This window comes from Rhinichthys klamathensis, unplaced genomic scaffold (assembly GCF_029890125.1).
Source record: "Rhinichthys klamathensis goyatoka isolate OS25496 unplaced genomic scaffold, OSU_Roscu_1.1 h1tg000150l_1, whole genome shotgun sequence".
In the NCBI taxonomy this organism is placed as follows: Eukaryota; Metazoa; Chordata; class Actinopteri; order Cypriniformes; family Leuciscidae; genus Rhinichthys; species Rhinichthys klamathensis.
Genome location: NW_026606685.1, coordinates 1,858,239 through 1,885,087, shown reverse-complemented (window position 1 = coordinate 1,885,087; position 26,849 = coordinate 1,858,239). Strand labels below are relative to the sequence as shown.

The 26,849-nt window shown below is 38.7% G+C and overlaps 1 protein-coding gene across 2 annotated transcripts; it reads right to left on the bottom strand.

The window, feature by feature from the left end:
* Positions 1–254: 254 nt before the first annotated feature.
* On the bottom strand, positions 255–23,508 carry LOC130090768 (N-lysine methyltransferase KMT5A-A-like). Of its 2 annotated transcripts, none has more exons than XM_056258306.1 (5): positions 23,367–23,508; positions 22,654–22,786; positions 21,510–21,699; positions 12,541–12,597; positions 255–489 (listed from the first exon to the last, which is right to left on the bottom strand). In XM_056258306.1, the coding sequence occupies exons 1-5, from the start codon at positions 23,479–23,481 to the stop codon at positions 487–489; spliced, it is 498 nt and encodes a 165-aa protein (XP_056114281.1). In that variant the 5' UTR covers positions 23,482–23,508; the 3' UTR covers positions 255–486. The 2 variants fall into 2 exon arrangements, with proteins under 2 accessions (XP_056114281.1, XP_056114280.1); XM_056258305.1 differs by lacking the exon at positions 12,541–12,597 and adding an exon at positions 20,784–20,840 and having other exon boundaries at positions 23,367–23,507.
* Positions 23,509–26,849: the final 3,341 nt, after the last annotated feature.

The following is a 26,849-nucleotide window of genomic DNA, read 5'->3' as shown; positions in this document are numbered from 1 at the left end:
GTTATTGCATTGGTGGAAAATGACAAAAAAACAAAAACAAATTGGTGGTAAAACCAACAACAAATGAGAAATCAGCTACATTGATAACAGAAACTGGAACATCTCATTGGAAACCAGTCACATCAACAAAGAAGTGAAGGGTAAATAACCCAGAAGACAGCAAGGAGACAACATTTAAAAATAATAAAATAAGCTAAAACAGTGTTACAAAATGTAAAAGCTTATGGCTGCATTTCATGAACAGCACTCATGCACTTTCATACTGACTTCTCCTTTTGGCTGTTATACCTCTGTTTCTCACAAAATCCCTAATGTTTTGTACTGACCGGTTTTGTAGCACATGCTCTTCAGCAGATTTGCATTGAAGACACTCAGATTTTGTCGCCAAATGACCTTTGGCTATGTGGATTTTAAAATGCCGCATCACAGCAGCAACTTCTGCTTTTGACCATATTCTTTTCTTCCCCCGATGTTCAACACTTTCAGTCACTAAAAACAAGAAAGATAAAAACAAGAAAACATTGCAATGTGAAATGTTTAATTTTAAAAAATCAGTTACAAGCTACAAACATTTACAATTTAGTTCACAAAATATTACAAAATGCATGTAATTTTGATAATACATGCATTTCTATGACATTTTATGAACAAAAATAGACTAGAATCAACATGAATTGTTTTTGCCTCAACAGAGCCAAGTCTGAAAGTTTAAAGATTGTTAATTGACATGATGCCATAGACAGTAAAAGAAATGGACACAGTGGATTCAACAGAGAAAAGTGAAGCCCATTAGAAGTACTCCTTTCCTGATCGCTGAGTGTACTGCACAGACTCAAACTGAGCTTGATGATGTAGATGTGACGTGAGCAACTTTTCGGTCTTTTAGTAGCTGTGCCAAGAGAAATCTGAATCATTCCCCTCCGAAACTTGCAGAGATGCAGAGCGTTAGTAGGAGGTGTCCATGAGCTAGCAGCAACTTTCGTGATTCGAACCGAATCATGGGTTTGGCGTAACAGCCAAAATGCCTCCACGTTGTGCATTAAAATGGTTAAATCCACAGCTAGCCGTGGATTATCCCTTGCTTATTTTAATTTATTGAAATATGCTGTTGCTTGTGGTTTGATTATTTTTTCTTATTTTCTTTGTTTTTACTTGACAGTAGTCCTTTTTCCCCCTGAACATATCAAACCATGCCGAAACCATGCCCCTAAAACTGACAAAGCCAAACCGTGAGTAATTTTAACTGTTACACCCCAATTTTACGGTAGCCCAGTAAGAAATCATAAAAAAATGAAACAAGTCACAACACATGCAAGTTACTTTACTTCCTAAATGAATACGGACCCAAGTCAAAGTTGCTTTCACATTCTATAGTACTACACAACTATAGTGATCATACTGCCAGCTCCTACAGGCAGTCTTGGGTACAGTACCTTGGCATACACTCACCTAAAGGATTATTAGGAACACCATACTAATACTGTGTTTGACCCCCTTTCGCCTTAATTCTACGTGGCATTGATTCAACAAGGTGCTGAAAGCATTCTTTAGAAATGTTGGCCCATATTGATAGGATAGCATCTTGCAGTTGATGGAGATTTGTGGGATGCACATCCAGGGCACGAAGCTCCCGTTCCGCCACATCCCAAAGATGCTCTATTGGGTTGAGATCTGGTGACTGTGGGGGCCATTTTAGTAAAGTGAACTCATTGTCATGTTCAAGAAACCAATTTGAAATGATTCGAGCTTTGTGACATGGTGCATTATCCTGCTGGAAGTAGCCATCAGAGGATGGGTACATGGTGGCCATAAAGGGATGGACATGGTCAGAAACAATGCTCAGGTAGGCCGTGGCATTTAAACGATGCCCAATTGGCACTAAGGGGCCTAAAGTGTGCCAAGAAAACATTCCCCACACCATTACACCACCACCACCACCCTGCACAGTGGTAACAAGGCATGATGGATCCATGTTCTCATTCTGTTTACGCCAAATTCTGACACTACCATCTGAATGTCTCTACAGAAATCGAGACTCATCAGACCAGGCAACATTTTTCCAGTCTTCAACTGTCCAACTTTGGTGAGCTCTTGCTAATTGTAGCCACTTTTTCCTATTTGTAGTGGAGATGAGTGGTACCCGGTGGGGTCTTCTGCTGTTGTAGCCCATCCACCTCAAGGTTGTGTGTGTTGTGGCTTCACAAATGCTTTGCTGCATACCTCGGTTGTAACGAGTGGTTATTTCAGTCAAAGTTGCTCTTCTATCAGCTTGAATCAGTCGGCCCATTCTCCTCTGACCTCTAGCATCAACAAGGCATTTTCGCCCACAGGACTGCCGCATACTGGATGTTTTTCCCTTTTCATACCATTCTTTGTAAACCCTAGAAATGGTTGTGCGTGAAAATCCCAGTAACTGAGCAGATTGTGAAATACTCAGACCGGCCCGTCTGGCACCAACAACCATGCCACGCTCAAAATTGCTTAAATCACCTTTCTTTCCCATTCTGACATTCAGTTTGGAGTTCAGGAGATTGTCTTGACCAGGACCACACTCCTAAATGCATTGAAGCAACTGCCATGTGATTGGTTGATTAGATAATTGCATTGAGAAATTGAACAGGTGTTCCTAATAATCCTTTAGGTGAGTGTACTTCTCAGTCCAAACACCACTACCTTATAATGTATCATTTTTCTTTATACCATTAAAATAATTACCTCCATTCTGGCAGGCTTCTTGTATTGATGACATTTCATTTTGTCTGCCAAATGAACTGGTGCCATCAGGTTCATCATCTGCATCATCTTCAGTATCGGTCAACTGGATCTGATCTGAAATCATAACGTTAATTAAGTGTAATACTCTTGTATGGAAATGTTGAGATTGGTATTGGAATAACACCTATGCAATAGATATATAAAATACCTTCAATTTGAATCTCATCGAGTGACTTTCCCTGGATGTTTCCAAGACAACCTTTGTCCATTGCTAAAAGTAGCTTCGAGATTTTCGCAAGCTGAATTGTTGCCTCAGGCAGTCTGTAGTGATCACGGTGGACACGTATATCATGCCCGAGAAAGTCAGCCACCTGATCCAACTCGTTGTCTTTGAGGTTTAAAATTTGCGAAAGGGTTGCAACATGTTTCCTAAGCTGGGTTGAGCGTAGATATTCAGGTTTTTTGGCTCCACACTTTTCTGCATGAAGTCTCAAGCTGTCTTGACCTCTGTAATAACTTGAACATTTTGGTCTAGCAAAGAGAAAGATATTGGCATCCTGTACACCACATTCCATTCTTCTGCTGACTAATAGATTCAGCGATTTCACCATTTGTGGTGTAAGGAGGACAGCCACCTTTCGTCCACGTTTGCCCCGGATTTCTACCCGAGTGAAGTGCTCACAAAGTTTCTTTTCAAACTTAGTTAATCCCAAGGACACATCAACATGGAGTACGCTTTTGTCTCTAGCAATGAAGTTCTTCAAGTGCATTTTTGACACCTCCCCTGCACGCCTTCGATTAAAAACTATAGTCTGAACAAGAGTGGCTTTTGCAAGGTCAGCGTAACTTTGGGGAGATGCTTCTTTCTTCAGTTTGTCAAAGGCAGCATTTGCAGACTGTTCGAGGTGAGTATGAAGAAGTTGCACATCCTGGGTAAAAGGCAAGGTCGATGGTTTGTTGAATTTCTTCTCACTAAGTGTGTTCAGGGCAGAGTGTGATACAAGCTCACACCATTTTGTGGAGTACAGTGACTTGAAAGCTTCAGTTGATTTGATCAAGCCCTCATTTTCTGTCATCAAAGCCCTACAGTGAATTATGTCAGCTATTTTCTGTAGAGAATGCCCTATTTTTAGAGCAAGACTTGGTGCTGTGTAAGAGTTGTTTTCTTCATCAAAACCAGACACTTTTTTCACAGCTTTGACAACTTTGTGAAAATTTCCAGGCTTAACAGCATCTTCAATGGTGTATAACGAATCACCACGCAAAACCAACAACACACGTGCAAGTTCCCTTAACTTCTGACGAATATACTCATATTTTGTAGTATCAGATCCATGCTTGTTGTACAGAGATTGTGCCAGCTGCAAAATGCTGAAGTCATTACGAACAACTGTTGTTATATCATCCAGTCTCATTGGGTCAAGAAGCTTCCAAACCCCTTGAGAAATACTTTCAGAGAACACAGACTGAGCAGTTGAGGCCAAGCCCAAGACTTTGGGCTTTGCAAACCCACCGGAAGCCTGTTCTGGCATGAAGTGGCATCTGCGAGAGTGCCGCCACAATTCTTTGCGGGAAAACATTCCTTTACAATAGACACAGTGAATAAATTTAGACTGCTTAGAAGTTCTTTTTAATTTGATTTGCCCGGTTCCTGTTTTGAGAACAACTACATTGTGTTGAAAGTTACCACGATTACGTAATTTCTCCAGAAGTCGTCGTCTTTTTACTGAACGTTTTGGAAAACTGAGAGCCTCCATCACTTCTGCTTCTGTCTTGTGTGTCTCTAGATGTCTGGCAAGTTTAGACTGAGGCTTTTGACAAACGTAACAGTAGTTTATACCTTTAACACCTGCTTTGTCATCTGTTGTTTCATCTGGGTTTTTTTTTCTAGTATCAAATGTTTCAATATTCCCTGAGAGGGGACCCTGGGACAGAGTAGAGACCTCCAGAGACCTTGCATCCGAATCAGATTCGGAACTATCAGAGTTGCTGTCTGGTAAATAATCCTTATCTTCATGCATGTCCTCATCTGATTCACTATCATCCTCTGAGCTGAAATCATGTTTATCCTAAAAATAGAATACATGTTAAACTAACAGTATTTTTTTTTAAATAACAAATGTAATGGTACCTACAAAAGTAAATCTGACATACCTCAGGAAATGCTTGCTTGAGACAACCCTTGTGCCACACACCAGAACAAACTGAAAGACAACAGTCAGTTAATATAAATTAATATATCTACACTAAAACACATTTAGCTATTTTTCAGTATTAGAATCATAAAAATGCATTTTTAAAATAAATCATTATTCACTAAATAATCTTCATTAAACAATTTCATTCATTTTAAAAAGTGAGACAAAATTAATTTAAAGGGAATGCACGTAAAGTTCCTGATTAATATTGAGCATGATTGGTATTCAAAATTCTAAGCAAAAGCTCCAGTCTCCTAGCCTGACTACGTCAGACTTCGTACTTCCGCTCAATTTCAGTTCGCTTCTGTACTCAGTCTGAGATAGCGACCTATCTCTCAGTTTTCCTCCCGACTGAATACAGTCGGCCAATCAACGAACAGAGGGCGGGCTGAGAGCCGTGATGTAGACGCTAAGCGCCGAGTTTAAGATAGGTTAGTGAAATTGAAAACGACCGTGGATATGGAGACACGGGATGCAATTCGCTCTGTTGTGGAGAATATTCCTGGCAGGGGCGTAGGAATGAGTTTAACATTGGGGGGGGACACATAACGGAAACCTGACAGATCCGTTAATGTTTTGAACAGAAATGTGTCATAAATTTACTACACTGCAAAACATTCACCAACATACTTTATTCTACTAAAAAGATACATTTGTAAAGATAAAGGAAAACACATTTTGAATGGCAGTAATTAGGCTAACTGATAAATATCAAATCAATTCTTTAATTGCAGGCCTAATCAGGGGTTAAATTGGGATTTAAAAAAATAAATAAACCATTAAATGGCACTTTCTGGAGACTTTTGTGCAAAGAAATATATATATATAAAAAAGGTAGGTCTAGCAAGTCTTATATTTCTGTAACTCACACAGATCAAATACAAATATGCTGACTGAATAGATTGCTAGTTTATTTTGAGTAGCCAGCTAGCAGTTCTATTGGCAGTTTGCAGTTTGCTGATAATCCGGTGTCTGAAGTAAAATGCTCAAAACATCTCCTGAGAAAAATCACATGGTCAAACTAGTCTTGGTTATTTAATTTTGATTTAGTCTTATTTTCCTTACCTTGTCATTCAAGGCCAGGGCACTTTTTGTACATTTCTGGAACTTTTGCGCGCTTCCACATCCCGCGCAACTACGGATCTCCCAGATCTATGATCTATATTCATTATATATTGCTGTGTACATTTATCCGTGTCACCTAGATGCGCGTGCGCGAGGGAAGCGCGATCATGGTCGACTGACAACGAGATGAAGCAGCTGAACAAGAATACGGCTTTCTGAACAATATTCTGAACAAGAATATTGTTCTCATCTCAGCTCAGCCGAGACAAAATAGACACCATTTCAAATAGCTTTCATTTATTGTCAGAAATATGTTTTCAAAGCATCACTTTCATCAAATTTTATGTGACATAATTTCCAGTAGGCAACTGACTGCAAACAGGCACATGACAAGCATGCGAGTTAAAGATTTCAAATCAAATATTTTTCTCCGCGGTATAATTTTTGGGTGGGACAAATGCGACTGTCTCCAATTTTGGGGGGGGGACACGTCCCCCCCGGTTCCTATGCCCATGATTCCTGGCATTTGCAAACTGAAGCCCGAACAAGAAGAGTGTTTGTTAAACATTTTGAATGGAGGTGATGTTGTGGCCCTGTCGAGCTCGAACTGGCACCCTTTTGACAGTTCAGTGTCTCCTTTCTTTTCCAGTTCTTAAATATTTCCATGTCATGCTGTAATCTTGCAATTAAGTTGCAGCATTTCCGACAGACTCAAGATGAACAAAGAGCTGTGTTTAACAGAACTAATCCTAACTTTGACAGTTGGCTGCAAATATTTTCTTATTTCTCTCTACTGTTAAATATTAGAGGCACTAATTGTACCGTGGATGCATAGATTTACTTTACAAAGTCTGAAAAAGTCGTTCACAGCCATGTTCACTCCGGTGTTTCGCTCGGTGGTTTCGTTTTCGCATTATATATGTGTTTACAGCAGAGCATGTGAGCGGAGCGGTAATACTTCCTCCTGAGCGGAGAGCGCCTTTCTGAAGATTCTGCTCCGCTCGCTCCGTCCGCTCAGCGCCGCTCGCTCAACCCAGAATGCCCTATTGTGATTTGCTAGTTCGAGAATCGGTGAATTAGCTAAAGCAATAATGGGTTGGTTATGGAGTTCAAACATTGTTTTAAGGAAGTTGCGAGCCTTATGCATAAATGCCCAGTAAAAATCACAGTTAAGAACGAGCAGGGAGAAGAAATTGAAAGGGAGTGTGGAGAGACTGTGAGAGTTAGCAAAGATTCATATTGGAATCTAAAGCGTCACATTGCCAGAAAGCACGAGGATGTGCTACGCAAACATGGTAGTGCAGCAAAAGGTGAGCTATAGCCTATACCATTCGAAAATAAATTAATAGATAAATGGGTAAGGTAGGCTGTTGTACTGAGCCCCTCTCATGACATGAAGACAAAAATATATTGTAATATACAAATTACCCATGTCCCATGAATTAAGAATTCGTTCTTTCATTTAGGGTGGCCACGAATTAAATTCGTTTCCACAAATTCTTAAATCGTTCCCTGGTTTAGTAAATCGTGGCCATGTTGAACTAATTCGTAGGCTACTCTCGTTTTATTAAAACAAGGAAACAAATTATTACAACGTGGTCACGATTTACTAAACCATGGATCGAAATATTATATTGTTAATTTTGTATGATTTAAATAAAATGAGGAAATTAATTATTAAAACATGCTGACGTCAGGTTGGAACGAATTGTTAATTTGTTATGCAATCATCATATCAGTGCAACTAAAAATAACCTATAGCCAACACACAATATGAATTAGCCTACATAATTGTAGTTGATGTAGCCTATTTTTAAGTTGAAATTAGACAGCAGTTATTGAACCTAGGGCTGCACGATTAATCTAATTTTAATCACGATAACGATTTTGGCTTCCCACGATCAAATTCGCGTGATCGAGCGATATTTAAAATGCGTCAATCCGTTCTCAGAACGCTCCGTATCAAAGTTTTTTTTTTTTTTTTTTTGCAAAGCCAATCTAGCGCTCCCTAAACCACTGTCTGATCACGTGCCTCCATGAGCCACAGTGCACGAGAGAGACGTGTGTCTGCGCGCGAGTGACAGAGCACGAGAGACCGTTGCTGTGTCTGAAATCTCCCACTACTCACTATATAGTGGACTATATAGTGAGCTCACCATTTTGTAGTGCTGTCTGAATGTAAAGTGATGATTATTATACCCTATATAGTCCACTCAATGTATCCCAGAATGCATTTTGAAAAGTAGTGTACAACTGATGGTCACTAACCCAAGCCCTACATACCATCATGCATTGCACCAGCTGACAGATGATAGCACGTTTAAATAGTGCGACAGTAATGACGTAATAAACGGCGCCGAGAGACGATCGAGTAGTGTCCGAAAGTGGTGTTTCTACTATGCTTGGTGAGCTCACTATATAGTGCTCTACTCCCTACCCCCTACATAGGGGTTAGGGAGTAGTGGTTTGAGTGGAGATTTCGGACACAGCCCGTGTGTCCAAGAGCGCACTCGACAGTGTGCGAGCGTGCGACAGCGCGCGAGAGATACCGAGTGTGTCTGCGCGCGGGAGAGACCGAGTATCTGCGTGCGGGAGAGACCGAGTGTGAGCATTAGTAAATTGGTACTACATAGTAATATATAATTACTATATAAGAGGCATGGAAGTTCGATTAATGGACTCCAATAATCAGTACTACAAACGTCTTGTTTTGAACTATAGTTTAATACATAGAAATAATTCGAGCACATAAACTTTCATGTGGAAGATTAAATAAGATTCAATTCATGCAGTATGATTTCACAACCAATCACTGACACTGTACCACAACCAGGTTTTCAGATTCTTAAGCGTCAAACAACAATGACTCTGAATTTTATCCATTAATTGAACTTCCATAGTTCTGCCTTGAAATGTTCTCATTTGGTTACATTCTGTTATGGAATATTTGTTTTTTTATTGATTGTATATTTTGAGTTTTATTCACACCCATTATGCAGGTACAATGCAAGTTTATATTTTGCTTCCTAAAATATATTTACACAATGTAAAATAGTGCCTTGTTGAAGTTTTGCTACATTTTCTTTATTGTTTTATTTATTTTTATTTATTCTTTAAGGAGATGCACTGAATTTTGGTGAATAAGAGGACCTGTTTTATTTTGATGCACATACTTGTACATTAGCAGGAATGTAGCACAATATGGATGTGAAAGCAGTTATAATTAGCCTATGTGACAATAACATTTGTTTTGGTTAAAATCAACAAATAATCGTGATAATTAATCGTGATCTCAATATTGTTAAAAATAATCGTGATTATCATTTTGGCCATAATCGTGCAGCCCTAATTGAACCACTTGTTAAATTTAAATAAAACAAAAAAAACTGACCCGAATAATTAGGTAGGCCTATAATTTAGATGTAGGCAACAGAAAATGTACTGAATGCTATTATAATGTACACAAATTAGTTTTTACAGAAAAAACTGCTACCAATCAAAGGGAGATAAAGAATTTTTTTCCTCTCCTGCGTCCCCAGACTCCCCAGTTCTCTGTGTCTAATGCACGGAAGAAAGAATTAGATGACGCATTTTTTAAGATAGTTTACGTGGATTATGAACCTCTCACAAAAGGTGAACGTGAGGGTATGCGCCATTTTGTCAGCGTTGCCCAGCCCGGCTATACCACACCGTGCTACAGTACAGTACGTGACACTCTGATGCCAAATGCTCTTAGCGAGATGGAAGGCAGACTTAGAGAGCTGTTGCAGTTAGGAGATGGCTTTGTGCTTACTTTAGACATTTGGACAAACAGAAGAGGACACAGCTTTCTGGGTGTTGTGGCAAGTTTCATTGATGAAATGTTTAACAGTCACACTGTGCTGCTGTCCTGTGAACATCTTAAAGGACACCACACCGCTGAGAATATTTTTCATAAATATGAAAGTATTTTGCAACACTGGAATTTACAACGGCGAGTTGTCAGGGTGGTGACTGACAGCGCAAGTAACATGGTAAAGGCTTTCGACCTCCCAGGGTTTGATGAAAGCTCAACTGAAGAGGAGGGTGAGGAAGAGGTCCTTGAGGAAGATGGCAGTGGCACAGAGGAAGGTCCACTTTCACCATTCCAGACAGATTTTGCGCAGATCATAGAAAACATGAGCGCCACATACATCACTGAATCTAATCTGCATATGCGATGCCCCATCCATTTACTGCAACTCGCCATAAAGGATGCAATAAACGGTCATGCTGATGTAGACAAAATGATCACACGAACGGCAAAACTTGTAAAGAGTATTAGAAAAAGCACCTTAAACACTGAGGAGGCTGATAAACTTAAAATTCCCGAGCACAGTAAGCTGACCATGAATGACGTACTTCATCTCCAAGCCCTGACTGAGGTGCTATTGCCTCTGGCAGAGCTTACAACTGCTATGCAAAAAGAGCTCGGAAACCTTGGCATGATTCTTCCAGCTGTAATGGAAATCAAACAGCTTTTGTCCAGTGTCCCTGACAACCGCTCCGTCAACATTCGTGCATTTGTGGAGACACTGTCAGATAATGTCTCTACTCGTTTTAACAGATTTTACTCTGACAAGCACCTTGTGTTGGCGGCTGTATTGGATCCACGTTTTAAAACTGAATGGATCATTAGAGATGGTACAGTGAGCAATCAACTCGTAGAGATTCGTGAAATGTTGGTAAAAGAGGCAGAATGCAGTGGTGTGGAGACTGCGGTGGACAGTGACTGAGGCTAGAAGCGCTCCCAAGAAGGCCCTCATTTTCGGCTCATATGAGAGCAACTCGAGTGTAGCTGACAGTGCCAGAGGTGAGATGGAGGAGTACCTGGGCTCAATGAGAAAAGGTCCACATGAAGATGTCCTAGGATTTTGGAAAACCAATGCTGGATCAATCCAGTGGTTCTTCCAGTGCTGAGCGCGTGTTTTCCGCCGCTGGATTACTGTCCCGGGCACACCGCATGAGCCTGAAACCTAATACTTTGTCCAAGCTAATGTTTCTAAAAGTAAATTCTAAAGTGATGTAAAGATTGAGACGTTTTTAAATAGACCGCAATTACCCGCAGTTTTGGTCTATTTAAACTTTAGAACGCGCGTTTCTTTTACTAATGCCAGTAAATCATCCAGGTGTGCTTTGATAAGATGTTGTTAAGTGCATTTCACCTGTGTGTGCTTTTATGAGCATGATAGTCCAGATGTGTTTTGTGAAGTTCTACATGCATTTCATCTTGTTTGTGTGTGTGTGTGTGTGTGTGTGTGTGTGTGTGCGTGCGTGCGCGTTTTAATATGCCTGTTTTGCAACTGCAGTTATGTTCACGGAAATAAAATAACGAAAATCAAATATACCTTTTCAGTTATTGCATTTAATAGGCAAGTTTGCCAAAGGGCTAGACATGTTTTTTAATTAAGTTAATTTAATGCATTTAAATGAATAAAAAGAACAGACTTTTATTCAGAATCACCAGTAAATAACTTCTATTTACAATCCTAGCTACTGTAATTTATACATTTATTTCAGATATTCATTACAAAGTACAAACAGAAGGCAAGTAACCTACAGAAACATTTATGTCTGAGCGGGATTTGTTTTACCGGTGAGTGTGAGCGATTCATCAGTGGAGCGTTCGCTTGGGACGCGAGCGACTGAGTGGAGCATACGCGCATAGAGCGGAATATTGAGCTGAGCGTTACACCGCTCTGCTTCGCTCACATGCTCTGGTTTACAGAGGAAGTTAGATGCGGCTGAGCTGGCGCGTCATAACCAAACGATATGTGATTGGCTTATGGGTAACCAATGATTTTATACTTTTTATTCATTGCGTTATGGAGTCTGTGATGTCTTTATATCTCATCGTTTTTATAGGTTTTAGTTTATATATTTTATAATGTAATAATTACACAGCTAATCTCCGAATTAATGTAGAGACAAAGTTGTATAGTTTACTGTACATTTTTAAATACTTGGTTCATTGGCATCTTTTTATGAATAAAGGTCAGTTTCACTGATACTAATACAGCTATTGATGTCTGGATAAAAAATTATAGATGCAAAGGGTTAACTCCATATTAAACCCTACGGATCAGGAATGGGATGTAATTTAAGTTTATGTACATGTATAGGCAAACGTCCCAAAACGTTTGGCAATATAGTGTATGCAAGTATGCATGTATTTACTCACCTTTACATTTGAAACCAATCCACTTAAGAGCAGACATCCCAGATCCCAGGCATACTGTGCATTTGTCCAGGCATGACACAGTTGCATGGACCAAGTCATGTTTGTGACACTATTTAGTAGGAAGGAAGAGGAGTGGGATAGACCGTAATTTAGCTTCTACTTTTTTTTTAAACAAAAGTATATACAAATAATTTATATACTTATTTACTATTATTTATTTTCTATTTTGCAGATTTAAAATTAACACACTTGAATTTTCACAAACCAAAAGCATAGTGCTTGCCAAACTGTGGGGCACAGAGGTATTGACAGCAATTGTAGCTGCTCCTGTGTTGACAGTTCTCTTACAAAACTACACAATACCTGTTCTGCACTTGCTTCTGCCAAACAGGGAGTTTTGTCTGCAACATCTGTATTCATCTGTAAAGGAGAGAATGAAAATAAATACCGTTGTAGACATTTGCTGGAGATAAAGAAGCTGCTACTGTGTCGTCAGTTTAACAATCTCATGCCTATTGTTTCCTACATAACTAACACTACAGTGTCCTAGTAAACCGTTCTGTCCTCACAATGCAGTGTGTTTTCAGTTTAACACAATCTCATGCCTATTGTTTCCTACATAACTAACACACTACAGTGTCCTAGTAAACCGTTCTGTCCTCACAATGCAGTGTTTTCAGTTTAACACAATCTCATGCCTATTGTTTCCTACATAACTAACACTACAGTGTCCTAGTAAACCGTTCTGTCCTCACAATGCAGTGTTTTCAGTTTAACACAATCTCATGCCTATTGTTTCCTACATAACTAACACTACAGTGTCCTAGTAAACCGTTCTGTCCTCACAATGCAGTGTTTTCAGTTTAACACAATCTCATGCCTATTGTTTCCTACATAACTAACACTACAGTGTCCTAGTAAACCGTTCCGTCCTCACAATGCAGTGTGTTTTCAGTTTAACACAATCTCATGCCTATTGTTTCCTACATAACTAACACTACAGTGTCCTAGTAAACCGTTCTGTCCTCACAATGCAGTGTTTTCAGTTTAACACAATCTCATGCCTATTGTTTCCTACATAACTAACACTACAGTGTCCTAGTAAACCGTTCTGTCCTCACAATGCAGTGTGTTTTCAGTTTAACACAATCTCATGCCTATTGTTTCCTACATAACTAACACTACAGTGTCCTAGTAAACCGTTCTGTCCTCACAATGCAGTGTTTTCAGTTTAACACAATCTCATGCCTATTGTTTCCTACATAACTAACACTACAGTGTCCTAGTAAACCGTTCTGTCCTCACAATGCAGTGTTTTCAGTTTAACACAATCTCATGCCTATTGTTTCCTACATAACTAACACTACAGTGTCCTAGTAAACCGTTCTGTCCTCACAATGCAGTGTTTTCAGTTTAACACAATCTCATGCCTATTGTTTCCTACATAACTAACACTACAGTGTCCTAGTAAACCGTTCTGTCCTCACAATGCAGTGTTTTCAGTTTAACACAATCTCATGCCTATTGTTTCCTACATAACTAACACTACAGTGTCCTAGTAAACCGTTCTGTCCTCACAATGTAGTGTGTTTTCAGTTTAACACAATCTCATGCCTATTGTTTCCTACATAACTAACACTACAGTGTCCTAGTAAACCGTTCCGTCCTCACAATGCAGTGTGTTTTCAGTTTAACACAATCTCATGCCTATTGTTTCCTACATAACTAACACACTACAGTGTCCTAGTAAACCGTTCTGTCCTCACAATGCAGTGTTTTCAGTTTAACACAATCTCATGCCTATTGTTTCCTACATAACTAACACTACAGTGTCCTAGTAAACCGTTCTGTCCTCACAATGCAGTGTGTTTTCAGTTTAACACAATCTCATGCCTATTGTTTCCTACATAACTAACACTACAGTGTCCTAGTAAACCGTTCCATCCTCACAATGCAGTGTGTTTTCAGTTTAACACAATCTCATGCCTATTGTTTCCTACATAACTAACACACTACAGTGTCCTAGTAAACCGTTCTGTCCTCACAATGTAGTGTGTTTTCAGTTTAACACAATCTCATGCCTATTGTTTCCTACATAACTAACACTACAGTGTCCTAGTAAACCGTTCTGTCCTCACAATGTAGTGTGTTTTCAGTTTAACACAATCTCATGCCTATTGTTTCCTACATAACTAACACTACAGTGTCCTAGTAAACCGTTCCGTCCTCACAATGCAGTGTGTTTTCAGTTTAACACAATCTCATGCCTATTGTTTCCTACATAACTAACACACTACAGTGTCCTAGTAAACCGTACCGTCCTCACAATGCAGTGTGTTTTCAGTTTAACACAATCTCATGCCTATTGTTTCCTACATAACTAACACACTACAGTGTCCTAGTAAACCGTTCCGTCCTCACAATGCAGTGTGTTTTCAGGTTCACACAGTGCTTGGCTCTACATCAAGTCTCTATATCAACTTTCCACTTTGTAGATGTATAATAAGCACACTTGACTATAATGAACATACATTAATCAAAAAAATACACCTAGAATAAATGTTAATGTCTCTTACAAAACTACACAATACCTGTTCTGCACTTGCTTCTGCCAAACAGGGAGTTTTGTCTGCAACATCTGTATTCATCTGTAAAGGAGAGAATGAAAATAAATACCGTTGTAGACATTTGCTGGAGATAAAGAAGCTGCTACTGTGTCGTCAGTTTAACAATCTCATGCCTATTGTTTCCTACATAACTAACACTACAGTGTCCTAGTAAACCGTTCTGTCCTCACAATGCAGTGTGTTTTCAGTTTAACACAATCTCATGCCTATTGTTTCCTACATAACTAACACTACAGTGTCCTAGTAAACCGTTCTGTCCTCACAATGCAGTGTGTTTTCAGTTTAACACAATCTCATGCCTATTGTTTCCTACATAACTAACACTACAGTGTCCTAGTAAACCGTTCCGTCCTCACAATGCAGTGTGTTTTCAGTTTAACACAATCTCATGCCTATTGTTTCCTACATAACTAACACTACAGTGTCCTAGTAAACCGTTCTGTCCTCACAATGCAGTGTTTTCAGTTTAACACAATCTCATGCCTATTGTTTCCTACATAACTAACACTACAGTGTCCTAGTAAACCGTTCCGTCCTCACAATGCAGTGTGTTTTCAGTTTAACACAATCTCATGCCTATTGTTTCCTACATAACTAACACTACAGTGTCCTAGTAAACCGTTCTGTCCTCACAATGCAGTGTGTTTTCAGTTTAACACAATCTCATGCCTATTGTTTCCTACATAACTAACACTACAGTGTCCTAGTAAACCGTTCTGTCCTCACAATGCAGTGTTTTCAGTTTAACACAATCTCATGCCTATTGTTTCCTACATAACTAACACTACAGTGTCCTAGTAAACCGTTCCTTCCTCACAATGCAGTGTTTTCAGTTTAACACAATCTCATGCCTATTGTTTCCTACATAACTAACACACTACAGTGTCCTAGTAAACCGTTCTGTCCTCACAATGCAGTGTTTTCAGTTTAACACAATCTCATGCCTATTGTTTCCTACATAACTAACACTACAGTGTCCTAGTAAACCGTTCCTTCCTCACAATGCAGTGTTTTCAGTTTAACACAATCTCATGCCTATTGTTTCCTACATAACTAACACTACAGTGTCCTAGTAAACCGTTCTGTCCTCACAATGCAGTGTTTTCAGTTTAACACAATCTCATGCCTATTGTTTCCTACATAACTAACACTACAGTGTCCTAGTAAACCTTTCCTTCCTCACAATGCAGTGTTTTCAGTTTAACACAATCTCATGCCTATTGTTTCCTACATAACTAACACTACAGTGTCCTAGTAAACCGTTCTGTCCTCACAATGCAGTGTGTTTTCAGTTTAACACAATCTCATGCCTATTGTTTCCTACATAACTAACACTACAGTGTCCTAGTAAACCGTTCTGTCCTCACAATGCAGTGTTTTCAGTTTAACACAATCTCATGCCTATTGTTTCCTACATAACTAACACTACAGTGTCCTAGTAAACCGTTCTGTCCTCACAATGCAGTGTTTTCAGTTTAACACAATCTCATGCCTATTGTTTCCTACATAACTAACACTACAGTGTCCTAGTAAACCGTACCGTCCTCACAATGTAGTGTGTTTTCAGTTTAACACAATCTCATGCCTATTGTTTCCTACATAACTAACACTACAGTGTCCTAGTAAACCGTTCTGTCCTCACAATGCAGTGTGTTTTCAGTTTAACACAATCTCATGCCTATTGTTTCCTACATAACTAACACTACAGTGTCCTAGTAAACCGTTCTGTCCTCACAATGCAGTGTTTTCAGTTTAACACAATCTCATGCCTATTGTTTCCTACATAACTAACACTACAGTGTCCTAGTAAACCGTTCCGTCCTCACAATGTAGTGTGTTTTCAGTTTAACACAATCTCATGCCTATTGTTTCCTACATAACTAACACTACAGTGTCCTAGTAAACCGTTCTGTCCTCACAATGCAGTGTGTTTTCAGTTTAACACAATCTCATGCCTATTGTTTCCTACATAACTAACACTACAGTGTCCTAGTAAACCGTTCCGTCCTCACAATGCAGTGTGTTTTCAGTTTAACACAATCTCATGCCTATTGTTTCCTACATAACTAACACTACAGTGTCCTAGTAAACCGTTCCGTCCTCACAATGCAGTGTGTTTTCAGTTTAACACAATCTCATGCCTATTGTTTCCTACATAACTAACACTACAGTGTCCTAGTAAACCGTTCCTTCCTCACAATGCAGTGTGTTTTCAGTTTAACACAATCTCATGCCTATTGTTTCCTACATAACTAACACTACAGTGTCCTAGTAAACCGTTCTGTCCTCACAATGCAGTGTGTTTTCAGTTTAACACAATCTCATGCCTATTGTTTCCTACATAACTAACACTACAGTGTCCTAGTAAACCGTTCTGTCCTCACAATGTAGTGTGTTTTCAGTTTAACACAATCTCATGCCTATTGTTTCCTACATAACTAACACTACAGTGTCCTAGTAAACCGTTCTGTCCTCACAATGCAGTGTTTTCAGTTTAACACAATCTCATGCCTATTGTTTCCTACATAACTAACACTACAGTGTCCTAGTAAACCGTTCTGTCCTCACAATGCAGTGTGTTTTCAGTTTAACACAATCTCATGCCTATTGTTTCCTACATAACTAACACTACAGTGTCCTAGTAAACCGTTCTGTCCTCACAATGCAGTGTTTTCAGTTTAACACAATCTCATGCCTATTGTTTCCTACATAACTAACACTACAGTGTCCTAGTAAACCGTTCTGTCCTCACAATGCAGTGTTTTCAGTTTAACACAATCTCATGCCTATTGTTTCCTACATAACTAACACTACAGTGTCCTAGTAAACCGTTCTGTCCTCACAATGCAGTGTGTTTTCAGTTTAACACAATCTCATGCCTATTGTTTCCTACATAACTAACACTACAGTGTCCTAGTAAACCGTTCCGTCCTCACAATGCAGTGTTTTCAGTTTAACACAATCTCATGCCTATTGTTTCCTACATAACTAACACTACAGTGTCCTAGTAAACCGTTCTGTCCTCACAATGCAGTGTGTTTTCAGTTTAACACAATCTCATGCCTATTGTTTCCTACATAACTAACACTACAGTGTCCTAGTAAACCGTTCCATCCTCACAATGTAGTGTGTTTTCAGTTTAACACAATCTCATGCCTATTGTTTCCTACATAACTAACACTACAGTGTCCTAGTAAACCGTTCCATCCTCACAATGTAGTGTGTTTTCAGTTTAACACAATCTCATGCCTATTGTTTCCTACATAACTAACACTACAGTGTCCTAGTAAACCGTTCTGTCCTCACAATGCAGTGTGTTTTCAGTTTAACACAATCTCATGCCTATTGTTTCCTACATAACTAACACTACAGTGTCCTAGTAAACCGTTCCATCCTCACAATGTAGTGTGTTTTCAGTTTAACACAATCTCATGCCTATTGTTTCCTACATAACTAACACTACAGTGTCCTAGTAAACCGTTCCATCCTCACAATGTAGTGTGTTTTCAGTTTAACACAATCTCATGCCTATTGTTTCCTACATAACTAACACTACAGTGTCCTAGTAAACCGTTCTGTCCTCACAATGCAGTGTGTTTTCAGTTTAACACAATCTCATGCCTATTGTTTCCTACATAACTAACACTACAGTGTCCTAGTAAACCGTTCCGTCCTCACAATGTAGTGTGTTTTCAGTTTAACACAATCTCATGCCTATTGTTTCCTACATAACTAACACTACAGTGTCCTAGTAAACCGTTCTGTCCTCACAATGCAGTGTGTTTTCAGTTTAACACAATCTCATGCCTATTGTTTCCTACATAACTAACACTACAGTGTCCTAGTAAACCGTTCCGTCCTCACAATGCAGTGTGTTTTCAGTTTAACACAATCTCATGCCTATTGTTTCCTACATAACTAACACTACAGTGTCCTAGTAAACCGTTCTGTCCTCACAATGCAGTGTGTTTTCAGTTTAACACAATCTCATGCCTATTGTTTCCTACATAACTAACACTACAGTGTCCTAGTAAACCGTTCTGTCCTCACAATGCAGTGTTTTCAGTTTAACACAATCTCATGCCTATTGTTTCCTACATAACTAACACTACAGTGTCCTAGTAAACCGTTCTGTCCTCACAATGCAGTGTGTTTTCAGTTTAACACAATCTCATGCCTATTGTTTCCTACATAACTAACACACTACAGTGTCCTAGTAAACCGTTCCGTCCTCACAATGCAGTGTTTTCAGTTTAACACAATCTCATGCCTATTGTTTCCTACATAACTAACACTACAGTGTCCTAGTAAACCGTTCTGTCCTCACAATGCAGTGTGTTTTCAGTTTAACACAATCTCATGCCTATTGTTTCCTACATAACTAACACTACAGTGTCCTAGTAAACCGTTCCGTCCTCACAATGCAGTGTGTTTTCAGTTTAACACAATCTCATGCCTATTGTTTCCTACATAACTAACACTACAGTGTCCTAGTAAACCGTTCTGTCCTCACAATGCAGTGTGTTTTCAGTTTAACACAATCTCATGCCTATTGTTTCCTACATAACTAACACTACAGTGTCCTAGTAAACCGTTCTGTCCTCACAATGCAGTGTTTTCAGTTTAACACAATCTCATGCCTATTGTTTCCTACATAACTAACACTACAGTGTCCTAGTAAACCGTTCTGTCCTCACAATGCAGTGTTTTCAGTTTAACACAATCTCATGCCTATTGTTTCCTACATAACTAACACTACAGTGTCCTAGTAAACCGTTCTGTCCTCACAATGCAGTGTGTTTTCAGTTTAACACAATCTCATGCCTATTGTTTCCTACATAACTAACACTACAGTGTCCTAGTAAACCGTTCTGTCCTCACAATGCAGTGTTTTCAGTTTAACACAATCTCATGCCTATTGTTTCCTACATAACTAACACTACAGTGTCCTAGTAAACCGTTCCGTCCTCACAATGCAGTGTGTTTTCAGTTTAACACAATCTCATGCCTATTGTTTCCTACATAACTAACACTACAGTGTCCTAGTAAACCGTTCCGTCCTCACAATGCAGTGTGTTTTCAGTTTAACACAATCTCATGCCTATTGTTTCCTACATAACTAACACTACAGTGTCCTAGTAAACCGTTCTGTCCTCACAATGTAGTGTGTTTTCAGTTTAACACAATCTCATGCCTATTGTTTCCTACATAACTAACACACTACAGTGTCCTAGTAAACCGTTCCGTCCTCACAATGCAGTGTTTTCAGTTTAACACAATCTCATGCCTATTGTTTCCTACATAACTAACACTACAGTGTCCTAGTAAACCGTTCCGTCCTCACAATGCAGTGTTTTCAGTTTAACACAATCTCATGCCTATTGTTTCCTACATAACTAACACTACAGTGTCCTAGTAAACCGTTCCTTCCTCACAATGCAGTGTGTTTTCAGTTTAACACAATCTCATGCCTATTGTTTCCTACATAACTAACACACTACAGTGTCCTAGTAAACCGTTCCTTCCTCACAATGCAGTGTGTTTTCAGTTTAACACAATCTCATGCCTATTGTTTCCTACATAACTAACACTACAGTGTCCTAGTAAACCGTTCTGTCCTCACAATGCAGTGTGTTTTCAGGTTCACACAATCTCATGCCTATTGTTTCCTACATAACTAACACTACAGTGTCCTAGTAAACCGTTCTGTCCTCACAATGCAGTGTGTTTTCAGTTTAACACAATCTCATGCCTATTGTTTCCTACATAACTAACACTACAGTGTCCTAGTAAACCGTTCCGTCCTCACAATGCAGTGTGTTTTCAGGTTCACACAGTGCTTGGCTCTACATCAAGTCTCTATATCAACTTTCCACTTTGTAGATGTATAATAAGCACACTTGACTATAATGAACATACATTAATCAAAAAAATACACCTAGAATAAATGTTAATGTCTCTTACAAAACTACACAATACCTGTTCTGCACTTGCTTCTGCCAAACAGGGAGTTTTGTCTGCAACATCTGTATTCATCTGTAAAGGAGAGAATGAAAATAAATACCGTTGTAGACATTTGCTGGAGATAAAGAAGCTGCAGGATAAAAACAATAACAAATGTAGATGTTGTAAGTCTGATTGTGGCAAAAAACTGAAACTACGTCTTGAACATCTTTGCCTACAATACAAAACTTTACTGTTTCTATTCTATTTTTTATATGGTCATAATGTAAAATGAACACCTGCATATAAAAATACTCACATAAGCACAAACACTACAGTTGAATAGTTTTGTAACCTCAATTTTGTACTGTTTACATTTATTGTTGAAGTTATTCATTTAAAACATGAATTAAATAAACCTTATTTTTATTTAACTGGGTTGAAGCAACCTTATTTAAAAAAATATGAACAATTCTTGTTTTAGGGATATAGCAAATAAGGAAAACTGAACAAGAACACTACAAGGTCCGCTAAAAATCAATATCAACAAATTTTCAGACCACTGAAGCAAAGTTTGATGTAAAGGAAATCTTTCTTCATGTAAATGTTATTCAGACATCCAAGCTGTGACAGTAATGTTACTCTGTAAAATAATTAATATAAAGACAAATGTGTACACAACAACAATCCTACATTGTCTAGATTCTTTGAAAATACTTCTAGAAAATGCTCTATTGCATATTGGGGGAGAACATTCTTTACCTGGGATCTCCACGGCCATTCTGATGGTCCGTAGTTGTAGGTGACTTCTTCCCCAGGAAAAATATCCAAAATAGCAAAAAGGCACAAGTGTGGGCTGTTATTGAATGTTACAACCTTCATTTTGCAGTTAGGTTTGTTACTGTCATTTACAAGCCTTCCCAGACTGCCATCCTCCTCCGATGCATCCATGCTGCATAAAAAAGGTCCATATCATTATAAATAAAATGACAAATAGTAGAACATGACAATGGTGTTTGAAAATTAACATGTACGAACTTCATCTACTGGATAAAGAAACAAAAAAATTAGAGATGCACCAATTACAATTTTCTAGGCCGATTCCGATTTCTCATTGAGTTTGACCTGCCGATACCGATTTTAGCCGATTCCCTTTTTGTTTTGTTTTTATAAAACAATATACTTTACACAAACCGAATAATAAAAAAAGGTCAAACACACTAGACATACAAATTCTGTTCATGTTTGAGCACTTTTTGTGTGAAATCATATTTATTTTGTCCATCAAAAGTGTGCTTTCACTTTAACTGAGCGTGAGAAGCGCAACACAAATAGACTCGGCGCCGAAACCCCACTTCAATGCTGCTCATGCGACACTCCTGCTTGACACTCACGCGCTGCTCCTGCTCCCGGTGTGAACATACTCATTGATTAACATGCATGCCGAAAATGTCAGACTGATAACGTGAAAATCGGCCAAATCCGGTCACCAACCGATCAATCGGTGCATCTCTAAAAAAATTTACTCTAAACATGTTGAACATTGGCCCTGTCCCAAATGGCACCCTAAACCCTTGCGGTCATCCTCAGAGTCCACACTTTCATGATGTAATTCCGCTTTGACTGTGGGGTAGAATTCTGCAGTGGAGCTCACAGCTTCAACAGAAGTGCAAATCGAGGACGCATAGCAGCCGCAAAGAGGGCACTCGCGAGCAAATGAAGAATGGGACACCCTACGGTCTTGTGGACTTAACGGACACGCGGCAGCCATTGTAAGCCCTCAAGATACATGTGAGCATGAAGTGTGCCATTTGGGACAGGGCCTATATTGCAAGTTTTTGCCATTATGTTATGCATATATTACAATGCATTATCAAAGTATTACTCAAGGATAAAAATTAATTACCAACACATTTGTCCTTTCCATGGAAAGTCAAAAAGAAACACTCCAGAGGATTCTTGTTCCTGTGTGAATAGGCCTTTATACTCAACCACAAAATCCCCTTTTAAAATGAATTGCTTGGTGAACACTCCTCGTCCTGAAAGATGAAAAAACATATTTAATATAAGAGCCTCATTGTCTTACCATATTAACACTTGCACTGTAACATGTTCTACAACTACCAACAAAATGAACACATTGTATATAGTGTGTACCTGAGCTGTTATATGTATATATATGTATATATATATAAATAGATAGATAGGATGAACAACCCAGTGATCTAATATACTGACACGTAACTGTTTGCATTCAATTAAGATAAAAACTATGGTGTTTATGGAAACCCTGTGTATTTGACACTTTAAGCGCATGTTAGATCAGTGTGTGAATAAAGTGTTTAACTGGCAAGGCTTTAAAACACATGCAAACAATAAGCTGGAGAACTGAGATAATTTGCACTTTAGCATAATATTATGATCTCTCTACAAATGCAGAATATTATAATAGTTCACAATCTTAAAGCGTGATATCGCACAGCCCTCCTTTGGCAGTTGATCATGTGACGCACTGAATGCTCTCATCACTCCAGTGTGACTGTACATGTCTTCAAATGTACTGTTGTACTGTACTCTGACATTACAAAACAGGACAGATACTTAGAGTATTTGGTGTACCTTTAAATCTGTTGATGTATCGCTGCTCAAGATTTGGCTTGTCAATTCTTGACTTAATGTGGTCTTCTGCATCTTGCATAGGCTTTAGCCTTTGTCGCCTCGAGCCACTCTCCATTTCTTGTATCTGCAGAGTTGAAGGTATAGTATTTTAAAAACAGAATGAAAAAACACTACATAAAAATATTTAATAATACATAAATCTAATAAGTTGCACATCCATACAGTCCCTTTCCATCTTATTTTACAATACCAGTTCCTATTTTTTTTTAATAATTTGCAAGACTTCTGATTCACCAATACCATTACAAGTAAAACAATACTATTTTATGTATTGCTGTTTTTTATAGTAAGGCAGCCATATACAATTCAACTAATATATTTATTTTTATTAAACACGTTTAAATGTATACTTCCCAAAGATTTTTTTGGGTGAATATATGCATTACAATAATTATACTATGTCAATTTCATCAAAAGATGTCAAATTAACATTTTCAGAAACTTTGAATACTTTCCCTGCTGAGATATAACGTTATTCCTGTCGAAACTTCTCGAAACTACTTATTTTAAATGCATTTGAATCGTGAAAAGGGCCTGTAAATCTAGTAGCAGCTAACGTTAGTCACCACAAAGTCGTCGAATGTACCTCATCGGATTAACTATTGTATGTTTGTTATGCTTTTTTTTTACAAAAAGGTAATACATTTTATGATAAAATGTCGATCTTTGACTTTTTATTTGACGCCATAGATTTCATTCCACCCGTCAACGAACGAGTTCAGACAGACACTTTAATTTAATCCTGTCACAACGCACATTTAAGGCAAATTGAGGCATTATAAAAAGCAGATTTCCTCAATGATGTGAACATTCTTCTGAAACTCGTAGTTGTTCATAATTATTCTTAATTAACTTTTCATTAACAATAAATGCATTATTCAGTTTCCAGGGTGCCATGACGAGCCTCGTGCTCGACTGCGTGAATATTTTTAAAGACTGCCAACAGAACACTAAGATATGTTTAATTTAAATATAAACATAGATATGAGTAATTTATATTAATCAATATATAAAATGTAATAATATTTAATGTACTTACCAATTAGGCTGCTGTCACATAGCCGCAGTGAGCACGCTTCCACCTTCAGCCAGCATATAAATCTCTCTACTGCGCGTGCGCGTCATTAACCAATAAGAGAATCGCCCGCCGTTTCCACTCGGCCACGCCCATTAGTGTGTAAATGTGTGTAAAGCGGGAGCGTCTGATCCGGCCGATAGGCGGCAGTCACGAGATACACACCCACACACCAGAACACTGGTATACCCACTTAAAGGGACATCCAATAAAAAAGCAGGAGGTTGTTCTTCAGACTCAGACTGATGATTTGACGGTTTTGAATTACAAGGACATGTCCTTTGTCCTTATAATCCCAAATGTCCTTATAATGCTGGTATGTAAACTGGTGGAAAGACCTTGTAATCCACCAAAACCAACACACACACACACACACACACACACACACACACACACACACACACACACACACACACACACACACACACACACACACACACACACACACACACACACACACACACACACACACACACACACACACACACACACACACACACACACACACACACATGTTGGTGCAACAGCATTATGAGGACTCTCCATAGGCGTAATGGTTTTTATACCGTAAAAACTATATATTCTATCCCCCTACACTGCCCCTATCCCTAAACCTACCCATCACAGGAGACATGCAGCATTTTTAATTTTTAAATAAAACATTGTTTTTTATGTTTTTTAAGCCATTTGATTTATGAGGACTTTTGAAATGTCCTCATAAACCACCCATAAGTTGTAATACCAGTGTAATACACATGTCATTATACAAATTTGTGTCCTCATAAATCACATAAACCAACTCACACACACACACATTTTTATATATGATATTTGTCATATATATATATATATATAACAATACATAGTTTAAATTAGTATATATCTATATTATATATATATATTAATTTAAACTATGTATTGTTGACATATATAAATATATGTGTATGTGTGTGTTAAATGTAATATTTATATACATTTAACTTTATACATAAATCAGATGAAATATAAAATAAAAAATATATAGGCCTATATGAATAAAAAATACAAAAGTATTTTAAAATAGGCCCTAAGTGAAAATTAAGTTTCAAAAAGTTACATCAATATATACATACAAATAATCAGGATAAAAATACATATACTGTATATATATAAACAATGAACATAAAATATATGTATTTTTCAAAAGTATTTTAAAATATGTGTCAATTTAATGAAGTGTTAGTACTTCTTCGATGTCTTATGGCACCTATTTTATCGCGAGTGTGTTTGAGAGTGTGTGTCTACATAAAGCAATAGTGCCCTTTGTGTGTGGTGTTTTGAGCACTCAAACATTACCTTAAAGTGGCTCAACATGGTCCTGTGTGTGTGTGTGTGTGTGTGTGTGTGTGTGGAGTGCTCTCTCATTATCTGTCCAAACTAAAGAGCATTCACCGGAGAGGCCGTGCCCTGCTCTTATTTACCGACACACGAAAAACGAAAGGTTCCAAACAATATGGAAAGGATTCCTTTATCCTCACAAGTGCTCGCCATCTCCTCCACCTCTGAATGTCCCCCCTTTTCAGATACCTGCACGGAAGAAGAAGAAGAAAAAAAGAAGAATAAGAAGAGAAATTCACGACAAAAGGATATCCTCAACTTTCCTCAGCGGCCCCCTCGCAGAGATGGAGGGCCTAGTTTAAGACCTTTATTTGTGTAAAACCTCTCATTAACTCCGCTCATGCTGTCTCCCTCGGCCTGCTGTGGTTTAAGTAGTGCGCTTTGCAAAAAAAAAAAAAAAAAGCTACCAATTAGTCACCCATCAGCTCCAATTAGAAGAGACAAAACCTGTATAAAGATAACTCAACGAGAGCGGCCCGACGCCGAGCTCTCCTTCCCCAGTGTACCCTCCTCTCCCTCTGTAAGAGCCCAGTGTTGTCGAGATGGGAAGCCAGGCCTCCCAGGAGTCTCAGAAGGAGGGCTATTCAGCCCCTATACCTGTTTACGGCTTCTAAAGCGTTCGGCTTGCACACAATCGGCCTTTGTCCTCCCGGTGCTTCCTTTAACTTAGGCCTCAACAAGAGCAAGCTTTCACTAGCACTCTCTTTCTTTTCCGTGGAGTGAAGAGAGAGAGGGGGAGAGAAAAAAAAAATGAGCTGAAGGAGTGGCTTTCGCCTCATTAAAATTGAATTTGCACTGTCCTGTAATTACATGGGAGGGCAACAATGTATTTCTTCCCCTCAATGAAGGTTTTTTGGGGCAGTTAATTTGGTGCTTGCGTTTAATCTCTTGAAGGCATTAATTAGCGCGGAGTGAAACCCTAATTTCCTCCGTCGTCGTCGGTGCTGTTCGCCTGCAAGTTTTCCCTCCCG